The following is a 21,178-nucleotide window of genomic DNA, read 5'->3' as shown; positions in this document are numbered from 1 at the left end:
TTTAAATATTAAATGATTAATTTTTCGATCAGTTATTCAGTACTTCAGTAGCCATTTTACAAAATACTTTTTTACTTTTACTTGAGTAAAAATATGTTAATGTTGAACTAATTTAATCTAATTGTTAGCTCCTCTCGCCCCTCTGGCATTAGCTTAGCTTAGCGTAGCTTGTGTGTGAAACAGATTCCCTCTGTTTTGCTGACTCTGCGGCGGTTTTTAAAAAGCAACTGAAAACACTTTTACTTTCCCAGGGTTTGTTTTATTCTTTGCCTAGTTTAAGGTCGACTTCTATTGTACATCGTTTTGTGATTTTGTCTGTGAAAAGCGCTCTATAAATAAACCATTCTTCACTTAGAAAAGCATGAAGACGCCAAATCTGAGAGCTACGTGGAAATGTGTTTGGTTGGAGAAACGCTGACGGGAAAACGACGTCAGCAGTGAAATTACAGTGGCGCTTCTGCAGAGGGAAGCGTTTAGACTCATGCATTGTTCCAGCTGCCACCTCATCTTTCCAAACACACCTAACCAGTGATTAAGAGCGAGCAGAGACGAGCCTGAACGCCTGCGACACGCAGATCTTACCTGTTCAAACTCTCTGAGGCTGTGCATCTGAACCGGAGGAACTTTTCCTGTTTCATCACACGAGAAATCTGAAGGAGGACAGAAAACAAACAAGCTTTAATTTAACAACAAGGTTTCAAAGGTTCTTCATTTAGTTTGTCTTCAGAGCTTCCAGCAGATCTTTGAATGCTAATGTTTTAGATTAATGTCATGAAAAGCAAGAAAAGGTGAAAACAAACTGTTTATTTTAATAGGAATTCTGTGATCTGACTACTGGAAACATCTGCTGAGAGGAAACATGTTTAAAATAGCTAAATCAGTTGATTTCTGCAGCACATTTCAACAACAAGGCAGTACAAAGAGCTTTACATGACAAAAACAAACAACTTACAAGCGCTGCATTACAGTACCAGCATAAACAGAAGCCATAAGATGTTGTAATCCAGACTATGATGAATGATAATCCAGTTATTATGAATCAAAAGCAGCTCTAAACATGTTTTACTTTTGATTTATCCAAAAACAACATCAGCACTTTAATCCTGGAAATGTTCAGTGGGTGATAGAAGCCTGACTTTGTAACCGTCTTTATGTGACTCTGAATGTTCAGGTCTGAGTTCATCACCAAACCCAGACTTCAGGCTAAGCAGCTGTAACAGGGGAACACACCGTTAATTTATTTGTCTTCATAAATATATGAGAATCCTGTTAGGAGAAGTGGGCGGGACTAATGGACTGACCCAGGAAAGGTTGACCAATCAAATTAGCTGTTTAATTATTTCACACAAATCTTAAATATTTTGAGTATTGAAAATATTTGTGGGACATTTTTACGACTCTAGTTTCTAATTCTGATGCAAATTCAACATTTTTAATAGTTTTCATGTATTTGTTACAATTTTATTTTAAAGTTTTTATTTATAGAATTGTGGCACATCTGGGCTTCCGTAGATGGCAGTTTGACATTAATGCTGCTGAAGCTGCAACACTAAGAGCTTCCTGAGGAACACATGTGACTCGTTCAGCTCATTATAAACTGATTATAGATGGAAATGTTCATACATATTTATAAACTGTGAATAAATACGTCCACATGACGTTTATAGATCCAGCAGATCTGCTCCAGGAAGGATCTGAGTTTTATTGGTTTAAAGCTCTGACGGTTCTGGACACATTTATTAAAGAGATTCATGATGAAATCTCAAGAAATTTCAGGAAGATTCTTTATTTTATTGAACAAAGTGGATTTTAATAGCTGCCATTTTCTGGTAAGAACATGAAAACTTGGTTTGAATTTTGAGGAAAATCTGAAATATTTACAAACTTATATGATAAACTGTTGAGGTTGTTGGACCGTCCTGTTGGTCTGTTTACTGGTTGACTGAAAACCAGCAGCTGCACCAAATTTACCTCCATATTTGACTCTGAATGTATAATTATGAGCCATGTAGATCAGAGCAGCTTGTGCACCTGGTTCTTGTTTTTAACATCTTTACAAACCAGGAAAAGAAACTGTTAGGTTAATTACTTTAAATATAAATTCATGAATCCTTAATAAATAATAAGACTATTTTAGATCTGAACACCTAAAATATGATGTTTTACTTTAAAAAAGAGAAAAAGTTTCCAGAGCCAAACAGGAATCTGGTTTTGATGATGCAGCAGCGAGTCGCTCCGTCATGGTAAGTTTTACTGGAATCGTTACAGAAGTTATTGAAATAAACAATAATGTTGTTTTGAGACAAATTTCCAGTAGTTTGATGGTAATGGGACAATAGTGCAAGAACAACAAACTTTAAATTCTGATGAACATTTAACTGGAACTGGAAAACATTTTAAAGACCCAAAATAAATAAACAAAGCAAGAGAAACAAATAAAATGAATTATGAAGTTTATCCTTAAAAACTGTTTAGAGAGCAAAACACCAGACTGAAACTTTTAAAACTTCCAGGTTTTGTTAGAGAAAAAAGATCCATCACAGACTAGGAAGCGACTGTTTTAGTTTATGATGCGATTAATTGATTTATTGCTTTTTGTGACGGGCGTCGCAGCGAGGAGGGAAAGTTTCAGGAAGTTCTTACCCATCATGGGTCCGAGGCTCCTGGGCCGGGCCGGCTTCTCTGCAGCGCCGTGCCTGAAACCAGAGACAGGGTCAGCCAAACCGTCCCAGAACCCGGTCTCCTAACGCACATCGTCCAGATGCTCCTGGAGCGGAGCGGAAATCCTCCAGAGGCGCTGCAGCAGGGCGGGCCGCGCTGACCCGTCAGGCTGCTGCCGGTCCTGAGTCAGCGCATGCCTCAGGTCACACCGCCGTCACTCACCAATGAAGACGCAGTAAACAGCCAGAGGAGTTTCTCCAAACCGCTCATTACCGGCTGGATCCAGAGGAGACTGCAGGCACCGCTTCAGAACCTCAGCAGCGGTTCTGGATTACTTTAACTGGACTTCTTACAGAAATCAGCACAGTTCATATGAACAGAATAAAAACTAGCTTCAGTATTTCTTCAGTCTGTTTTGATGCAGCTTCTTCATAGGAGGAACTGAAAAAACTTAATGAAAAGAACAAAATACATCCTCCTCATGACGCAGGGTTAAAATCAGTAACTTAGCATTAGCTTCCACTAAATACCATGTTAGTCTTTAGCTTTAGCATTAGCTTCCACTAAATACCATGTTAGTCTTTAGCTTTAGCATTAGCTTCCACTACATACCATGTTAGTCTTTAGCTTTAGCATTAGCTTCCACTAAATACCATGTTAGTCTTTAGCTTTAGCATTAGCTTCCACTACATACCATGTTAGTCTTTAGCTTTAGCATTAGCTTCCACTACATACCATGTTAGTCTTTAGCTTTAGCATTAGCTTCCACTAAATACCATATTAGTCTTTAGCTTTAGCATTAGCTTCCACTAAATACCATATTAGTCTTTAGCTTTAGCATTAGCTTCCACTAAATACCATGCTAGTCTTTAGCTTTAGCATTAGCTTCCACTAAATACCATGCTAGTCTTTAGTTTTAGCATTAGCTTCCACTAAATACTATGTTAGTCTTTAGCTTTAGCTTATGCTAAATACAGTTTATATAGCCCTTTAGCATTAACAGTCGGAATCAGTTTATGTTTTTGATCTGTAATAATGTACAGATTTGATAAATGTTTGTTTTTCAGCAGGTAAACCAAAAAAACAAAAATCACAGAAAAATAAATTTTGGTATTTTTAATTTAGTAATTTTTGTTTCCTGTTTAAATTTGCCACTTTTGGGAAAAAGTTTGGACTCCACTATTTTAAAGCCCCAGTGCGTGTAAATAATCATAAATGTAACACAATAACACTTATTATCATTATGAAAATATTATTTCTTTAACAATAACCTCATTACTGTCATGCTTTATGTGAGATAAAACTGAACTCATTCTTAGCAGCTCAGAGTTGAATCCATTTGATTTCCTGCCAGGATCAGCTGTGGCCGTCTGAGCCTCTGAGCTGGAGAGGCAGAAAGTGTGCAGATCTAAAGCCGTTAGCGGCTGTTCCGACTGCAGGACGGCCGCGGAACCGCATTCGGACCCGTCCACTGCGCAGAAATACCTCCATCCCCACAGATCCAGAGTCAGCAGCTTACCGGCCCCTGTAGAGGAATCCACTCATGTCTCCTCAGGTAAACACCTGAACACCTGGCTGGTTTAGACTCCTGACCCGGTCCGGTCCGGTCCGGTCCGGTCCCGGAGCAGCAGCGGGGCACAGGGAGAAGCTTCCCGCCGACGTGGCAGAGCAGCGGCGCGGCGAGGAGGTGAGCGGCTCCAGGGAGCAAAAGGTACAGAGAGCAGTTTGTTTCTGCGCCTCACTGGGTGTGTGTGTGTGTGTGTGTGTGTGTGTGTGTGTGAGTGTGTGTGTGTGTGTGTGTGTGTGTGGGTGAGTGTGAGTCAACATGTGCACAAACCACCGTAACGTTTTTCCACTCAGACTCAGACAGTCGGACTGTTTGCCTGAGGTTCATCCTGAATGCAGGGCGGAGCCCCCCTGCCCCCCCCCCCCTCCAGGTGTGTGTGTACCTGTCTGAGCAGGTACCACCTGGAATGTCTCTAATCTTTGACTGGCAGTCGTGCAGGAGAATCATAAACAGACTCGATTGTTTCTGCTCTGACTGGATCAGAACCGGGTCAGAACCGGATCAGAACCTCCTCTGTTCTTCCACAAACAGGAAGGTGTGGCTCCCCACATCAGAGTCCAGTCCAGCCCAGTTGACCTGGGGAACTGGGCTGGACTGGAGCAAAGCAAAAATAATAAAATCATTTATGACTCAGCGAGTTTTTCTGCCGAGTCGCTGGATTTAAAATCAACCGAAACCTGAATTAGAGAAAAAGAGAATAAAATTATAACATGACAGAAAGATAAACAGCAGGACCGTTTCCTAACTTTTTATGTAATTATATTTGAGTTTATTTGGTCTAGAAAATCTGTTAGTCTTTTCCCAACTATGAAACAAGAAGAATTAATGTCATAAAGTGTTTTATTTTTGGTTTGGTTTGTTAAGAAGCGTCTGAATGTTTACAGCTTTACTTCCTGCAACATTAAATCACAGTTAGAGGAAAATACTTTGTGTCTAAAAATTTAAAGAAGAATTAAATTTGTTATTGAAATTCTTCTGCTAAAAATCCATCAAATTGTCCACTAGAGGACAAATTTGTAGCATTCAGGAGCCACTCAAACTTGTTCACAGGGCCTCCGATGGCCCCGCGCCACACTTTGGGCACCCCAGATTTGGAGTAACTGTGAATCCGGGTTCACCGTGGGGCTGAAGTTAAACACGGCGCTCTGCATAAAGAAACGTTCGCTCATTATCCAGTAACGTAACGGCAGACGGGCCCCGCTGGGACAGCAGGAGGCGCTCAGAGGAAATCAAGTAGAAACACAAAACAAGGAGCAGCGGCTTCAATCAGCCGGGCGGTTCTGATCCGGAACATTCCAGGTTCGGGACGGCGCGTTCGCTCCGTTCGTCAACACTTCCGCTGCCTCCTGGTCCAACATCAGGAATCTGCTGGAGCCGCTCAAATACCAGCTCCACATTCCTCACATGCAGGAATGATGAGGGGAGGCCAAACAGGAGGGGCGTGGGCCGCAGCAGGTCTGAGCAGACTGGGCCCGACGTCAGGCCATGGAACTACTACTGTAAAAATGTGCCAATGCATCTTGATTGGCTCTCCTACCATCATGAACATAAACACGTCACGGTTTCTGTATTGGAGTTTAGAAACTAAATATTTAGCTTCAAATCAACCTTCAGACAGCTGAGCTAAAAATTAAGCTATTGTGAAAATTCAGCTGAAGATAAGCGGAAGTGGACAATCAAACCAAACTTCGTATTTTGCTTGTGCTAAATGCTAAATGTTTCATCAGCATTAAGCAGCTGTTACACTTTAACAGCTATTATCTTCACTTGATTTAAAATTATTTTGACTTATTATCAAATAAACACAATACAACAAAATTATTGATAATTGTTATATTTAAAGACACTCTGCGGACCCTGGGCCGTCTGCGGACCCTGGGCCGTCTGCGGACCGTCTGCGGACCCTGGGCCGTCTGCGGACCCTGGGCCATCTGCGGACCGTCTGCGGACCCTGGGCCGTCTGCGGACCGTCTGCGGACCGTCTGCGGACCCTGGGCCGTCTGCGGACCGTCTGAGGACCCTGGGCCGTCTGCGGACCGTCTGCGGACCCTGGGCCGTCTGCAGACCCTGGGCCTGGGCGGACTCCTGGGCTGCCCTGGGACCGTCTGCAGACCCTGGGCCGTCTGCAGACCCTGGGCCGTCTGCGGACCGTCTGCGGACCGTCTGCGGACCCTGGGCCGTCTGCGGACCGTCTGCGGACCCTGGGCCGTCTGCGGACCCTGGGCCGTCTGCGGACCGTCTGCGGACTCTGGGCCGTCTGCGGACCCTGGGCCGTCTGCAGACCGTCTGCGGACCCTGGGCCGTCTGCAGACCGTCTGCGGACCCTGGGCCGTCTGCGGACCGTCTGCGGACTCTGGGCCGTCTGCAGACCGTCTGCGGACTCTGGGCCGTCTGCAGTGGTTGCTCAGACAGGAAACACCCAACATGTTCTCCAGCAGCAGCAGAACTGCTCCTCCTGCTAAAGGTTTTATGTATTTTAGTGGTTTATATTTTATCATCCTGTTGTTGGACTCGCCGTGAATAAATTGGACATCAGAAGTGATTCCTCCTGGATGCTCCGTTCTGTTCTTTACGGCTCAGTAATAAACCACCTGTACGAACTTTGCTGGTTTCCCAGCGCACGGTGGGATGGAGTTGTTATTTCACTCCTCTGCCTGAGGAAAGCAGGAAGGAGGAGCCGCAGTGAGAGTTACACCCTGTAATTATCCTGCTGACACTTTCTGCCTTTGCTCCATCTGAGCCACGAAACGCCTTTTCAAAGAAAACACGACAACAAAACGTTTAACATCCAACAAACATGATCTCATTTTAAATTACTGAGGCCAAACCAACCAGTGTGAAAATGGAAATCAGCTGATAATAAAAAGCAACAAATCATCCTGATCCAGAACAATGTTAACGAGCGAACAGATTCTTCTGAACAGATTCTTCTGAATGGATTCTTCTGAACGGATTCTTCTGAACGGATTCTTCTGAACAGATTCTTCTGAACAGATTCTTCAGAACAGATTCTTTACTCTGAACGAAATCAGTCGTTCTTTATTACGACTTTGCTTTATTTTAAATATTTTAACACTTTAACAGTTATTATCTTCAATTGATTTCTGATTATTTTTACTTATTTTCAAATAAACATAAAACAAGAAGATAATTGATAATTGTTATATTTAAAGAATGTTAAAAAATGTTTTTTGTTCCTGCCAAAGCAGCTCAAGTCCATTTTTCTATTTGTTACATTTTTCTTTACTTTTGTTTCTACATTAGTCACAAAACGATATTAAATTACTTGTACTAATGACCTACATAAAAATTTACATTTACATTTTATGAACATACAGTGGTTCAATTTTTCACCTTCTGAATGAAAATTAATTTTACTTTTTTATTAGTTTCGCTCATAAAAAGGGTTTTCCAATGTAACATTACATAGTGGATAAAATAATTTGTCTTTAGAAAAATGTACATGTTCAGAAATGGAAACCAGTTCAGACATGGTGGTGGCAGAGTGATGATCTGGGCTGCTGCTTCAGAACTGGGAAGACTTGCTTTAATATTCAGGTTTAGTTTCTGAACTAAATGTTTAGCATTTAGCTTTCTAACAATTTAACTTTCTAACTACTTGCTTTGAGGTAAATATTTGATTTCTCAGATAAATATTTAGCTTTCTAACTATTTAGTTTGCTAACTAAACATTTAGTCTGGATGTAAATATTTAGTTTATAAACTAGATGATTAGCTTGCTAACTATTTAACTTGGTAAGTGAATATTTAGCTTGCTTAAATAAATTAGCTAGTTTGCTAGCAGCTAATTAGCTTGGCGCTAAACACTGGATGTTGAAAAAAAGACTTTGCAGAATGAAGCTTCTTCAGAAAAGCTAAGTAACCAAATCTTTGCTTTAATTTTTGACTGTGTAACTTAATGAGACTCTGTAGAAACAGTCAGATAAATTTATCTTTATCGTAGTTTGAGTTCATAAAACTGCTCTTTCATGTTAAACACTCTGCCTGTTTTTGCTGTAAGGAGTTTGAAGAGCCGTTTGTTTCTCATCCAGGAAACATCAACCTTCAGAAACCTGAGCCCTGATGACTTCACTGTAAAAGTCTCCATCTTTAAAATGCATCTGCAGTTTTCTGCAGCTCCGTTCGGTTCAGTGGGAGCATGTGGCCTTTATTACTGGGCTGCATGTGTTTCCACTCCGGCATCCCAGCAGGCCCAAGCATGCATTATTAATAAGCGTCATGAAGACCCCCCCGTCCAGGGCTCACGTTACTAAAGAGCGCTTTTCCCAAATAATCAATAACTCAAAGTGAAGTTTAGGCTCAGATTACAGGAATCTGCCGCCAGACGCGTCCTTCAGACAGGAAGGGAACAAATACAGCGACATAAATGGAGTTATTTAAAAACCGCTGCGTCCAAACTGGATCTGAGCGCTTAGCGGGGTTAGCTTCGCTCTTTCTGCTTTTCTGGGTAATAAGAACTGAGCAAGAGGTCAAAGGTTGAACACATGGACAATTTTTAGCCATTTTCAGTGAAAACATTAAAAGAAAAATATATAAGAAACAATAGTAGCTTTAAAGACCTCGGCGGTGTTGATTCAACATCCTGACAGAAACAAACGCTTCGTCTGGGAGGAAAGTTACTGAAAACATCCGATTGATTCAGGTAGAGAGCAGAGGTCGGATTTCATGCATTAGCCTTACTGGTGTTGGTGGGGTCAAAGGTCAGGTTGGTTCTGGACCGGAGCTGCAGCTCTTCCTTACGAGCTGATCTGACCTTTCACTTCCTGCAGGAGGGTCGTTCTGCGACCAGACGACGCTCCGCCTGCAGCTCACCGATACCCAAACTCTTCTGTCACCAAATTTAAGGACATCTGGGCAGACGGCACAGAACTCGACTCCTAATGTTTCCACTGTCTTGCTACAATTTATCGCTTTTCTTACATCATCAATTAAACTGATTTCATAGTAAACTGTAAATAAATGATTTACAGATTAAGGTCAGTGAAATATCCCAGGATGCTGCTGCAAGGAGACGATTTAACATGAATCTGTTTAACCATCTTCAGGTTTTTCTCTGTAATCATCGACACGCTGAGTCTAAATAAACCTTAGAGGTTAAAGTAACCCTGACAGGACAGGCTGTACGCTAAACCCAGCAGGAACCATCAGGATAAACGTCTGGTTTGGTTTTTCCCTCTTTCTGAAAGAAGCAGATTTCTGGTTTTCTCTCTCTCATTCTCTCTCTTCTCCTCCAGACGTTTCCCCTGTTTTTCCTGACTTCAGTCTCTGTTACATTTAAAATTACAATACAAACAATTTGTAATAAAGCTGTTTATATTTATATCAGGTGGAGCATCATTTAAAATGCTGTAACGCTCCACTAGTGAAAGTAAATGTGTTGAGCTTCACCCTGACATAGACATCGCCATGGAAACAGGGCACAAGCAATTAAATTAAGGCTACTAACTAAAACTACTGTAGTAGACAATTCAAACTGTTTTTGCATTTTGAAACTGGAATGAAAAGCCCAAAAATAAAAACGTGTCTCAAGCAGAGTGAAGACCTCATGTCTGTCTGAACGGATGCTACTGAGCATGCTCAGTGGCCAGCTGCTGATACAAACATTCACTCTGGTTCCTCAGTGCACAGAGGAGTCACTGACCAATCAGACGGCACATAAATATCATCAAAATGATCCGTTTCCATTTTCCTAACATCCAGAGATAGTCCACACAAATATTCAGGACAGACTCAACTCTGATTCAATCATTAAATAAATTGAAACAAATCACAACGATTCCAGGCAGGAAAAATAAAAAAACTTCAAGTTAAATCCAGAACCAGAGAATCAACCCGGAGCAATAAAAGCAGAAAGCAGGAGGAGAGGAAGTGATGACAGAGAGCATGGTGAGTCAGAGAACCTGCAGCGAACACAAAGTTCAGTCCGGAAAACACGGAATAACGCAAACAAACACAAATACAACAAACAGGAAGCCTAAACCTGAGCAAACAAGGCCAACTGGGAACCACAGCTCCCACTGCAATATGTCAATAATGAACAGGAAGCAGCATCCAGACAGGAGGAGGAGGAAGAGGAGCGACGCTGTGCTGCCTCCTCATCAGCAGCTCTATCAGCTCTAACAGACAGTGGGCGAAGATATTTATAGAACATGTCTGTCCCTGAAGCAGCTTCAGCTCAAACATCTCACCTCACTTCCTGCATGGAGTCCCGTCCTGCTCCAGTCCCGTCTGCAGCGGCCCGACCCGATCCGCCGTACCGGTCCAGATCCAGGAGTCCGGCTCCGTCCCTGAGCATCACCTCCGTCTGGAGGCAGAGGGATGCTGCTGCTGCTGCTCACAATCCACCGCCGCTGCTCCGCTTCCAGCTGATTGGCTGCTTCACATGAAGGGGAACCCCCTCCTCATCCTCCTCTTCATCAGTGCAACACGGGGCAGAGCAGATTTACACGCATGAGATGTGCAGCCGGCTGCACCCTGCACCCACACAGAGGAGGAAACACGTTAGCTTCAGCTAACAGATTAGCTTTCACAAACATAATGAAGAAATGAATAAATTCTCCATCACACTCTGGTCTGTGAACACAAGGTGCACCATCATGTGTTTTCCAGCACATTGTGCCGTTTTACAGCATAATAAATTAACTGTTACCTTCAGCTATTATAAAATTGCTATCAATATTAAATATGACTTAGAAAAAAACTTTATTCTCTCCTTCGTCTCCTTGAAATTGGCCCTCTGTCTCTTTAAAAACGCCTCCTGTTTCTGAAGCTCCGCCTCCAGGAAGTCGTCCCAACATGGCTCCTCTATTAACCCTTTAATGTTTGTACCAGCGTTGCTCTGAGCAGCAGCTCCTATTATGAGCTCAGCAGGTGTTTGCTAATTGGTGCTGTCTAGTCTGAAGAGTTGAGTGGGGGAGGAGCTGCACCTTGAAGGCGGGGCTAGGTCCATCGCATAGCTGAATGGTTGCCATGGAGATTAAAGGATTCGTCAAACATGAATGAATCAAATGAAGAAATGATTCATTCATGTACTCGCTGCTAAATGTGCTAAATGCACAAAGCAACACTACAGGTTTGTTTATGATGACATTATAACATTATAACATGATGGAAAGATTTTTTTAAAAGTCAATTTTATACGATACTGCCCCTTTAACAATAGGATTTATGGATGCATTACTATTGCTACCATTAGTTAGAGATAATACTGTTAGCAAGCGCTAACATCATTAGCTACAAGTTAGCCTCATTAGCAAGAGGTAATTTTTCCATTAGCTAATTAACACCATTAGTTAGAGCGTACAAAATTAGAGAGAGCAAACGTAATTAGCAAGCACTAAAGCAAAATCAAGACAAATCGGAAGACAATGAATTGATGTTTAAAGAGATAATAAACCATATTTAAGTCTTTATAACAAACCATTCTGATATGTAGGAGAAAATGTTTGACCCAGATGCTAACCGTTAGCAGCTGGAGTTAGAAACCGGAGCGTTTAGCAGCGACTCATTCCGGGTTAACATTCCCAAACAGTAGAGCAAATTCCGGATTTTTCAGCCGACTCTCTCCTCTTCCCCCGTTTGCTCCTCCTCATCTTCATCTTTCATTTCTACACTTTTTCCTATTGCAACTTGCTCCGGGGCTGAAAGGACTGAATTAGATACGGTTCTCCTCGCCGCTTATCTGGGGAACTACGGACACCGTGAAAGCTCAAAAAACGTCTTTCAGAGAAGTTGTACGATGGGCAAACGCGAATCGAGTAACACCTCCTGTTGGAGCGAACACCTGGCATTACAAACTGATGTATTTACTGTCTATGTCTGCCTCGTCTGTCGTAATTTAACAAAAACATTTGATTAAATATTTTTTTTTTCAACCGCAACAGCCCATTGGTTGATTTTATTGACGGACATTGGTCTTATCCAATGAAATCCCTCAGTCCTCTTTGGCCCGCCTCTCCTCTCTAAGGTTATGGCGCCATTTCAGCTAACTGGACAACTGGACAAGAAAAATGATGTGACAAGGCGGGTTCAGGAAAACTACAACAACAAAAGCTAAAAAGCGGATAAGCCCATTCAGAAAAATATGTCAAGCTAGCCGATATGTTAATTATCACATAAACTTTACCTGCTGGAGCAGATTCAGGAGCTGAGATGGAGGGAAAATTAGTGAATGAAAGTGATGCTTAAAAAACTCCCCGAATAGACAGAGCATTTCCTGTGAAAGTTTATTATTAGTAAATGACTGAAATAAAACCAGAAACACTCTTTAGAACTGCTGCAGTTTGTAAAGTTTAATTCATCTGAATATTAAATAAATCACTCAAAGAAATCATGACATAAATTCACTAAAATTGATAAAATGTCCTTTTTATTTGATTAAATATGGTGATTAAAACATACACTAGAAAAACATTTTCCTCTTGGAAATACACAAAAAGCTGAATTTAGTTAATTTGACAAACTAGTTGATCAGATAAATAATCAAATTTGATCAACTAATTGATCCTGAAGTGAATAAACTTTGAGTGATGTGAGAACATTTCCAAAAATATTCAGAAACAGATCATTTTTTTCCTCTGCGTTGTTTTATTTTATAATAATAACAATAATAATCTTTAATAAATAAACGACTAAATACATAGTAAAAGATCACAAAGCACATAGTGAAGTCAACAGTATTTTGTTTTTAAAGACGTTCGTTACCAGAAAGGAAACGATTCCTGAGAATATTCAAGAATTTGATTTTTTATTACTAATAACAAAGAAATTAAGGTTTTTATCATGTAAATAAGATTTTTTCTTTTTTTTACTGCTCTGAGTAAAACAGTTTTTTCTCTTGTATGTAAGTAAGGAGTAGAAGACAGTAACTCCCTGGTTCTGGTTCTGGTTCTGGTTCTGGTTCTGGTTCTGGTGGGATCAGAGCTGACTGACGGACTGCGACGCCGTCTTCCTGGTCCGTTTCTTGGCGGCAACACGGATAACGGGCGCAGAGGGAAGAATTGAGATTTTTATTCCGGCGTCTCATGAAGAGACACGGAGGATCCAGATGTTTGGTGAAACGTCCGTCATCAGGCCGTTTTGTTGCTGGTTTGAATCCGATTAAACCTTCATGTTCCAGTTTGGGTTCAGTCCTGGAAACAGAACCGGCTGCAGCGGCTCCCTCACTGAAACATCAGGACAGCAGAGACACGATTTTACTGAGTTTAAATGTAAAACCTCCATATTTTAATCCTTCAGGTCAAATATGATAAAAACACTAAAAAACTGAAGTCTGTAGAAACTAGTTATGTTTACTTGAGTAACTTTTTGGAAAATATGTGCTTTTGTTTTTACTGTTAGGTACTTTAAGTTGAATGATTTAATCATGAAGTTTTGCTACTCTTGAGTAAAACACCCACAAACAAACTTGTTTTAAAGTAAAATTCACCAAACTCAGACACACAGCTGCAGGTTTTGTTTTTCTACGTTTTGCTTAGAAAGAAATTGTTCTTTTGCTTGATGTTGTTGTTTTGTTGTCGTCACGTTTTGGATATAAATCATTTTCATTTTGCTCTTAAAATACCAAAGTTTCCACTGAATTTTAGATTTGGTCCATGTAGTTTTTTACAGATGTTCTGGGGTAACTCCACCTTTTCCCGTTACATTATGTTTTCACTGTAAAAACTAAACATGATGTTTTTTCAGCATCTGGTGACAATTGAAGACAGAACCGGCTCCGCTGAAGAAACGTCAAACTGAAACAGAAGTTCTGCTTTTTCAGATGATTTTACACAGAAATGAAGAAACTTACATCAGATGAGGAGTTCAAGTTCACCGGGAAGTTTCTGTTGTTGAAAAGCAAAGTCGGGTAGAAACTTTGGATCTTCAGCTCATTAAAGAGACGACATGATGAAGCAGATTTAACCAAGTAATAATTCATACTGGATAAAGAGAAAGTTCAACGTTCGACACCAGAGGGATTATTTTTAAAACTTCTCTAGTTTAGATAATTAAGGATAAAGTTATCAGGTTTGATTTCCATAAAAACATTTCACTCATTCTGTTTGGTTCAAGGAAACTTTGGATTTTAACATTTTTAAAGTTTGCTTTCTCTGTGAAAATGAACTTCACTGCAAAAAACTCAAAATCTGACCAAGTTTTCTCTATTTTCTGGGGTAAAAATCTTATTAAACTGCAAATATGATAAACAGCAGCTTGTTTCAATCAATAATTCCTGAACACTGTTTAATTATATTATATTTTTCTGGCAGATGGTTTCAGTTCTAACTTGGTTACAAGTTAAATCATCTGCCAGTGAAACTATGATACATTTCATTAACATTAAGTAACTCTTGACTAGAAACAAACTCTCATATGTTGCTGAAAAGTTACATTGAAGTTATTTTGTCACATTTCCAGATGAATGAGACATTTACACCTGAAATCGGAGAAAACTTGGTAAGATTTTGTGTTTTGCAGTGCAGACAGGCTTCCACAAACCAGCAAGAACAAAAATGACGTTAAAGCTGCAGAAACTTTACTAAAAATATATTTTTTACATGTTTGTTAAAATTATCACCATGCAATAATATTATCATATGAGACAAATAATCTGAAAAAAATCCAGCTCCTCTGCTGTTTGACAACAGCCAATCAGAGCCAGGAGGCGGGTCTTAGTGCTGTCCATCATCCTCATGCGCACATCTTGTCTTGGTCTCTGTTGAATGCTAATGCTAGTTAGCCTAGCCACCAATGACGATGTTTAAATGTTTTTTCTGTAACAGTAAGTTGTTTCTTCTCCACATTTAGCCTCGTGTACATGAAGTGCTTGACAGCGTTAAGCCCCGCCTCCTGGCGCTGATTGGTTGTTTTCGGTGCATTTCTTTAGCAGCCTGTTCACAGATTATCTGTCTGAAACAAAACTGTCTCAACATGGTGACAAATTTTATAAACATGGAAAAATAAAAAAACATCTTTTAGAAAAATTACAAACTGCAGCTTTAAAAACTCTGAAAATAATTCTGCTACAAATAAACCTGGAACAATAATAAGAACTAAGAAGCAGTTTAGTTCTTCATGTCAAATTACTGCAAAAACACAAAATCTAACCAAATAATTTTCCTCTAAAATTTAGTCCACATATTTTATGACACTTTAAATAAAACTAAAAAACTTTTCAAAAAGACAGAGTGTGGTTACAAGTGAAATTATCTGCCAGCCTAACAAAACATTTTTCACACCTTATAACCTAAAATGAAACTATAAACTAAAGTAAAATTACTTGGTAAGATGTTGTGTTTTTGCAGTGTAGGAACGTGTCGGCTGGTTCCTGCTGAGAAACGTGACGAACGTCAGAAACCAAAAACCTTCAAACCAAACTCTTTAAAACCATCAAAAATCTGTGGCTGATGTTGCAGCAAAGCAGCCATTAAGGGTCAAAGGTCAGATCTGGTTTGTTCCTGCTCTCTGCCATCCATCATAACCAAACAGTGGGGATGTAAATGTGAACACGGAGCAGCAGAATCACATCCAGGTGTCACCGGCGCAGAAAAACACCGAGTGGGACTGAAAAAACAAAGGAACAAGTGGAGCAGCTGCTTCCAGCTCTGACTCACTAATCAGGTATTAGCTTAACGGCATCGCTAAATAAAGACAATACAAACATTTCCTCCGCCGCCCAACACTTACACTAAATGGATAATTGGGGGAAAAAATAAACTGTGGGGTCGACACGGAGCAGGATCTCCTGTGTGTGTGTATGTGTGTGTGTGTGTGTGAATGGGACAGAGTGCACTCAGCCACCAGCGGGGGGAAAATTGAAGGCAGATTTTCCACAGCAGGCGCAGCTCCAAATTGCTCATTTTGGACAGAGAATTTGCTCTGGCACAAGATGTGACAATGAGATTCATTTCAGGGCACAAAGACACACACTCACCTACACACACTCACACACACACACACACACACACACACACACACACACACACACACACACACACACACACACACACACACCCGGGACTATTAGAGAAAACTCAAAACGCCTTCAAAGGAGGAAAAGAAACGCTCTTGTTAGCCTCAAGTTTTGACTTTGATCAAAAGGCTCAAACTGAATGCTCCTTTTTCATTCAACACACACACACACACACACACACACACACACACACACACAGCTCTACCGTGCAGTGTCCCGTTTCTCTGCATGATGGTCTCCAGCTGTGCGGCGTCTCTCTGGTCGTCTCACACCTTCGCCACATCGCAGCAGCTCCAGCCGACCAAACAGGAAACAGTTTCTGCTCAAGATTCCTTAAAAAACAGAAAACACACCTGATCAGATCACCTGGAAATACCTGGAAACACCTGGAAACACCTGGAAACACCTGCAGCTTGGATTTAAGTCTGGAAGTCGCTGCTCTGCTCTCAACCAGCTGAGATTTTTCTCCACCTTCAGGAGTTTCAGACCTTCAGGAAGAACCAGGATCAGACCTGAGAGACTCTTCAGTCATTTCTTCAATTATTTAATTTGAAGTTAAATATTTAGCTTAATAACAAAATATTTAGGTTACCATCTAAATAAACTAAATATTTAGCGTTCTAATTAAATATTTGTTACAAAGCTAAATATTTAGTTGGTAGCTAATATTCAGCTAAATGAATTTAGAGGCTAAAATTACTGAAGTATTTTACAAAACCAGAGAAACCTTCAAACTGATCCAATTGATGCCGATTTCCTCCACAAGCAGCAGGAGCAACAAAAAGCCTTTAAGAACTGAGCTGTTCATACAGTAGTCTAAATATGTTTGTGGAAAGTTAAGTGGAAGGAAAAAGCCTGGTAGAAACGGATTCCATTCAGAGGTTTGGGTGAGATTCAGAAAGAGATGTTACTGTTACTGATCCAAGTTTAGCAGCAGCTGAGTTTTTATTTTCATTTTTTAAAAGCAGGTTTCCTGTACTCTGCTACTTTCTCCCACTTCTCTCCGTTCAGATATTTCCTGTCACCACATGCTGGAAGAGGGATTGCTGTAACTTCCTCAGACTGGATCCTTTTACCAATCAGTGGTTCTGAGTTTGATTGGTTTGGACTTTATGTAATTACATTTAAAATGAATTGGATCCGTTAGTTTTAACTAAACATCAGTTATGAACGATTTCAGAGAACTGAACTGGAATCCGTATGAAACTTCATTAAAACATTTTTCTGCGTTTAGCTGAACGTCTCTGATGATCGGCTCTGATTCAGGTTCAGGTTTTATTTCTGCCTGGATGATCCAGAAATCACAGTTCAATGATTCAACAGCTGAGAGGAAAATGAGCAGAAAAACTGCTGATCCAGCAAAGAAAATATTAGAAAGTTCTGGTCAGCAGATTAACACAAGACTGAATATTCGTCATTTTTAAAGATTAATGGAAACATTAAAAATCACTGAACCAAAACAAAACTGTAAAAACTCCCACGTTAGTTCAGGTCTCTGTAAATCTGCTTGTTAATTTAATAATCCTGTTTTTAGTTTTCTTCTGTTGACTCATTCATACAGATGTTGTAGGTTCTCACAGTGTCCAGCAGGGGGAGTAAAACATCAAATTATTCCTGTTCCAGAGTTGGAAAATCCTAATGATTACCAACCAGATTCAGGTTTTATTTCTCCAATAAACCTTTAAAGTTTTAATTTGACATGACACTGAGAGTTAATTTGAAACTTTAACATTTGAATTTAAAGTTCAGAGTGGAGCTGATTGTTATTTCGCTGCTTTCTTCCAATCAGTTCAGCAAAGAAACCTTCTCTGAAATGACTTCCTGTGTATTCCCCAGGTCAGCCGTGATGCTGGGAGGTCAAACGTCCCGGGAAGGTTGGACCCGGTCCCCAGGTCATGATTACACGGCAGCATCCCGTCGCTCAGCGTAATGGCTGCTTTGGTTGTTTCAGAGACGCTGAAACAGCAGCAGCTATTTTAGCCCAACCAGAAATGGCTTTGATTTAATTTCCTTCCAGGACAAAAATACAAATATGTCGGTCTGCATGTTCTGTGCAACATGAGAGAAGTCAACGTGTAATTTAAGGCTGCAGCAGGCAGACGGAGACTTTAAACCTCACTTTCTGCAAGGCTGTCATTTATCAGCAAGTTTAAACAAATCAGAAAACACATTTTCTCTCACCGGAGGCAAAATTAAACTTTTAGTAAAATTAATTACTGCACACTTTGATGATGACAACGTCTTACAGTTCATGAAGCAGAAAACCATCAGGGTCTGCTGCCTGTAAATCATCCTCCAAACGAGTTGCCTCGGTCAGCAGGCGGCGCTATTCCAGGCAGCTGAAAACAGAAGAAGATGAAAACAAATCAGGAAAACATAAAGCAGAAACAAAACCGTGAGACGCAGAACCAGATGGGTCTGAGAATACTTACAGCTTTGATTCGGGCTCATCATGTCCGCCTGTCGCCATGGCAACAGTCTGACAACTCGCTCCAAGCCGTCACCAAAACAAGCAAAACAACAACACGCACAACCGGCGCGTCCCAAAGCTGAGGACGCAGCGCAGAAAGTATTCAGCATTCAGTCAGATGAAAAACTGAAACTTTCCTGCTTTACAGACGATTTATTATTTTTTATTTAACAAAATATGGTGAACAACTTACAGCTGAGACACGAGGAAAGTGTTGTACCAGAACCCACAATCCATTTCTAGACGCTCATGTTTGTTTTTATGTTTACCTGGAAGTTTTTTGAGCAACCTGTTCCCCTCCTGGCCTGTGGGGGCGCTGCACCAACAACCACTGAAGGAAACCACACAAAAACCTCTGAAGACACTGAGAGCAACTTCCTTCTTCACCAGATGGAAACAAGATGGAGGCGTCAGATTTTAGTGTTGGAGGATTTCTCTTTAGTCTTTGGCTGAAGACCAGGAGACATTTCTGCTGCTAGCGCTAGGCTAGCATGTTAGCTTTGGTTGGATTTACCCAGAATGCCCTGCGCTGTAGTCCACTTCCCGCGGTCTCAAAATTGACGTGTTTGTTTCCTTTAAGATAATTTATTTTCGTAATTTCAGTTGATGTAACTCTGTGGTTAATTTCAGCTCCTGGTTGGATTATTTCATTAATGTTGGAAAGTTCTGTATTACTGAAATATGATACAAATATTAGTGGATCTGAATCCTAATCAGAGGAAAGTATTTATGTTTGGAGAACAGCAGCAGCGTTTAATTTGAACTCCTCCTGCAGAGATAATTGTGTGTTTTATCAGCTGAGGAGCGGGAGGTTCTGGTTCCTCATCCGAGCCGATGTTCCGGCTGGGCCGCCCAGTCCGTCCTCATGGTTCCGGGACATTTCTGAGCCAAACTCTCGGCCAGAACCTCCAAACGATCCGCAGCAGCTCAGATTTCCTGGAGAAAAGTTTCACCTTGAAGGCCGCAGCCCGTGTTTGTGAAAATAGTGACTTAATCACACAAACAGCGCAACCTCTGAGTCAACTGCAGTTTGCGTGGAAACTCCACATCTTGGGACATTCTTCTGGTTGCTCGCTCCAACCACACACTGTTAACAGCTGCGCAGTATTTCACCGCGCTCCAGAAACCGCTCATTAATGAAGCATTCGCGATCATGTGGCACTGACAGCGGGACAAAGATCACTGCAGGAACCGGAGAGCAGCGCTCCGCTTCCCGCTCCCATGCATGCAGACGGCCCGCCCCGCCCTCACTCGCACTGTCTCCTCTGTAATGAGCTCCAGATGTGGCGCCGCTGCCAGGGGGAGGGGGGGCATGTCATGTGCTCAGGCGAGGAGAGACGCTGTCCGAGGGGACGCTGTCAGCCCTGATGGAGTGGCTGGCTGGGCCCCGGGGGCCACACGGAGGGGGCGGGGGTCACAAACATCCCACATCTGGAATCACTTCAGGTCAGGCCGGGCTGGCCGTGAAAGGTGAGCCGGGGCGCCTGGCAGGGGGCAGGAGGGGCAGGAGGGGGGGCAACAGTGGACATACCACAGTCAGGGATCAGTGGGCAGGAAAACAAGCGGCAGCTGAAACGAACCCGGGAGAATCTCCTCTAACAGCAGGAACAAACTTTAAGACGCTTCATTTGGAAACAGAAACTCTACAGAGAAAAGGTCCTAAAGACGGAACGTCGATCCTGTGCTAAACATGATGAAACTAAATCCACAGGTTTTAGTTTGTTTTTTAAGACGTGCCTTCAGGTCCAGGTGTTTGTCAGATTCTGAGCTGAGCTGCAACTCAACACGACTCGACTGGCGCCGCCTAGTTTTCAGTGATAATTGTCATTATTTTATATCCTTATGTTGTTTATTTCTGTGGTTTGTTTGGTTTTCTCTCTTTCTGCAGGTGGGAAGGAAACTTGTTTCCTCTAAACGTCTTTTCTTTTCCTCTCTTTGTCCTTCACATTAGAAATAAACGCACATTTATAAAAAAGTTTCCCATAAATCATCATGGTAAAGCTGCAACGCTCCACTTGTGAAAGTAAATGAGTTGAGCTTCCTGTCGACACAAAATAAAAAGCAGAAAAAAATCTAACTGAAAAAAATCTAATTTAACTGATTTGAAGTTGCTGAAACCTGCAGATCTTCGTTTCCCCAACATCTAATTAACGTCATGAAGGTTCAGTTTGTTTCACTTTAACAGCTTCAGGAGAAAAACGTTTAATGAAGTTTAATGAAGTTTAACGAGATTCAAACTTCAGACACTGAAAACTTCAACTGTGAAGCTGAAAAGTTTCATTAACATGGAGGAAAAATATTAAACTTTCTTTAACAGAAAACTGAACAAATATGTCAAAAACGTCCTGAAAACTAAAAAACAAAGTTTTTAATTTTAAACATCCAGTGTTATAAAAGTTTGGTCACAACTTTTATTAAATCAGCAAAAAAAATATTCAATTATTATCAGGTGATCCATTTTAAATGTCCAGATTAATTGATAAAAGTTAATATTTTATTCTAAAAA

The 21,178-nt window shown here is 41.1% G+C and overlaps 1 protein-coding gene and 1 long non-coding RNA gene across 4 annotated transcripts in view; both read right to left on the bottom strand.

Annotated features, from left to right (window-relative positions):
* LOC122838051 (phosphodiesterase 4D interacting protein) overlaps window positions 1-11,937 on the bottom strand; it is a 65,082-nt gene extending 53,145 nt beyond the window's left edge. For 2 of the 3 annotated variants that reach the window (XM_044128374.1, XM_044128375.1), the window contains exons 1-4: window positions 11,712-11,937; window positions 10,438-10,723; window positions 2,644-2,696; window positions 583-650 (exon numbers count right to left, since the gene is read on the bottom strand). In XM_044128374.1, coding sequence (XP_043984309.1) covers window positions 583-650; window positions 2,644-2,696; window positions 10,438-10,544 — 228 coding nt within the window. In that variant the 5' untranslated portion in view covers window positions 10,545-10,723; window positions 11,712-11,937. Of the gene's footprint in view, window positions 1-582; window positions 651-2,643; window positions 2,697-4,180; window positions 4,559-10,437; window positions 10,724-11,711 lie in introns of those variants that run through there. The other variant, XM_044128376.1, reaches the window with a different exon arrangement.
* Window positions 11,938-12,846: 909 nt separating this feature from the next.
* Window positions 12,847-18,823, bottom strand: LOC122838126. Its single transcript, XR_006371837.1, has 4 exons — window positions 18,635-18,823; window positions 18,449-18,541; window positions 16,408-16,534; window positions 12,847-13,413 (listed from the first exon to the last, which is right to left on the bottom strand). It is a non-coding gene; the product is annotated as an uncharacterized LOC122838126 (long non-coding RNA).
* Window positions 18,824-21,178: the final 2,355 nt, after the last annotated feature.

This window comes from Gambusia affinis, linkage group LG10 (genome assembly GCF_019740435.1).
Source record: "Gambusia affinis linkage group LG10, SWU_Gaff_1.0, whole genome shotgun sequence".
Classification (NCBI taxonomy): Eukaryota; Metazoa; Chordata; class Actinopteri; order Cyprinodontiformes; family Poeciliidae; genus Gambusia; species Gambusia affinis.
This window is presented reverse-complemented; position numbering and strand designations above follow the sequence as displayed.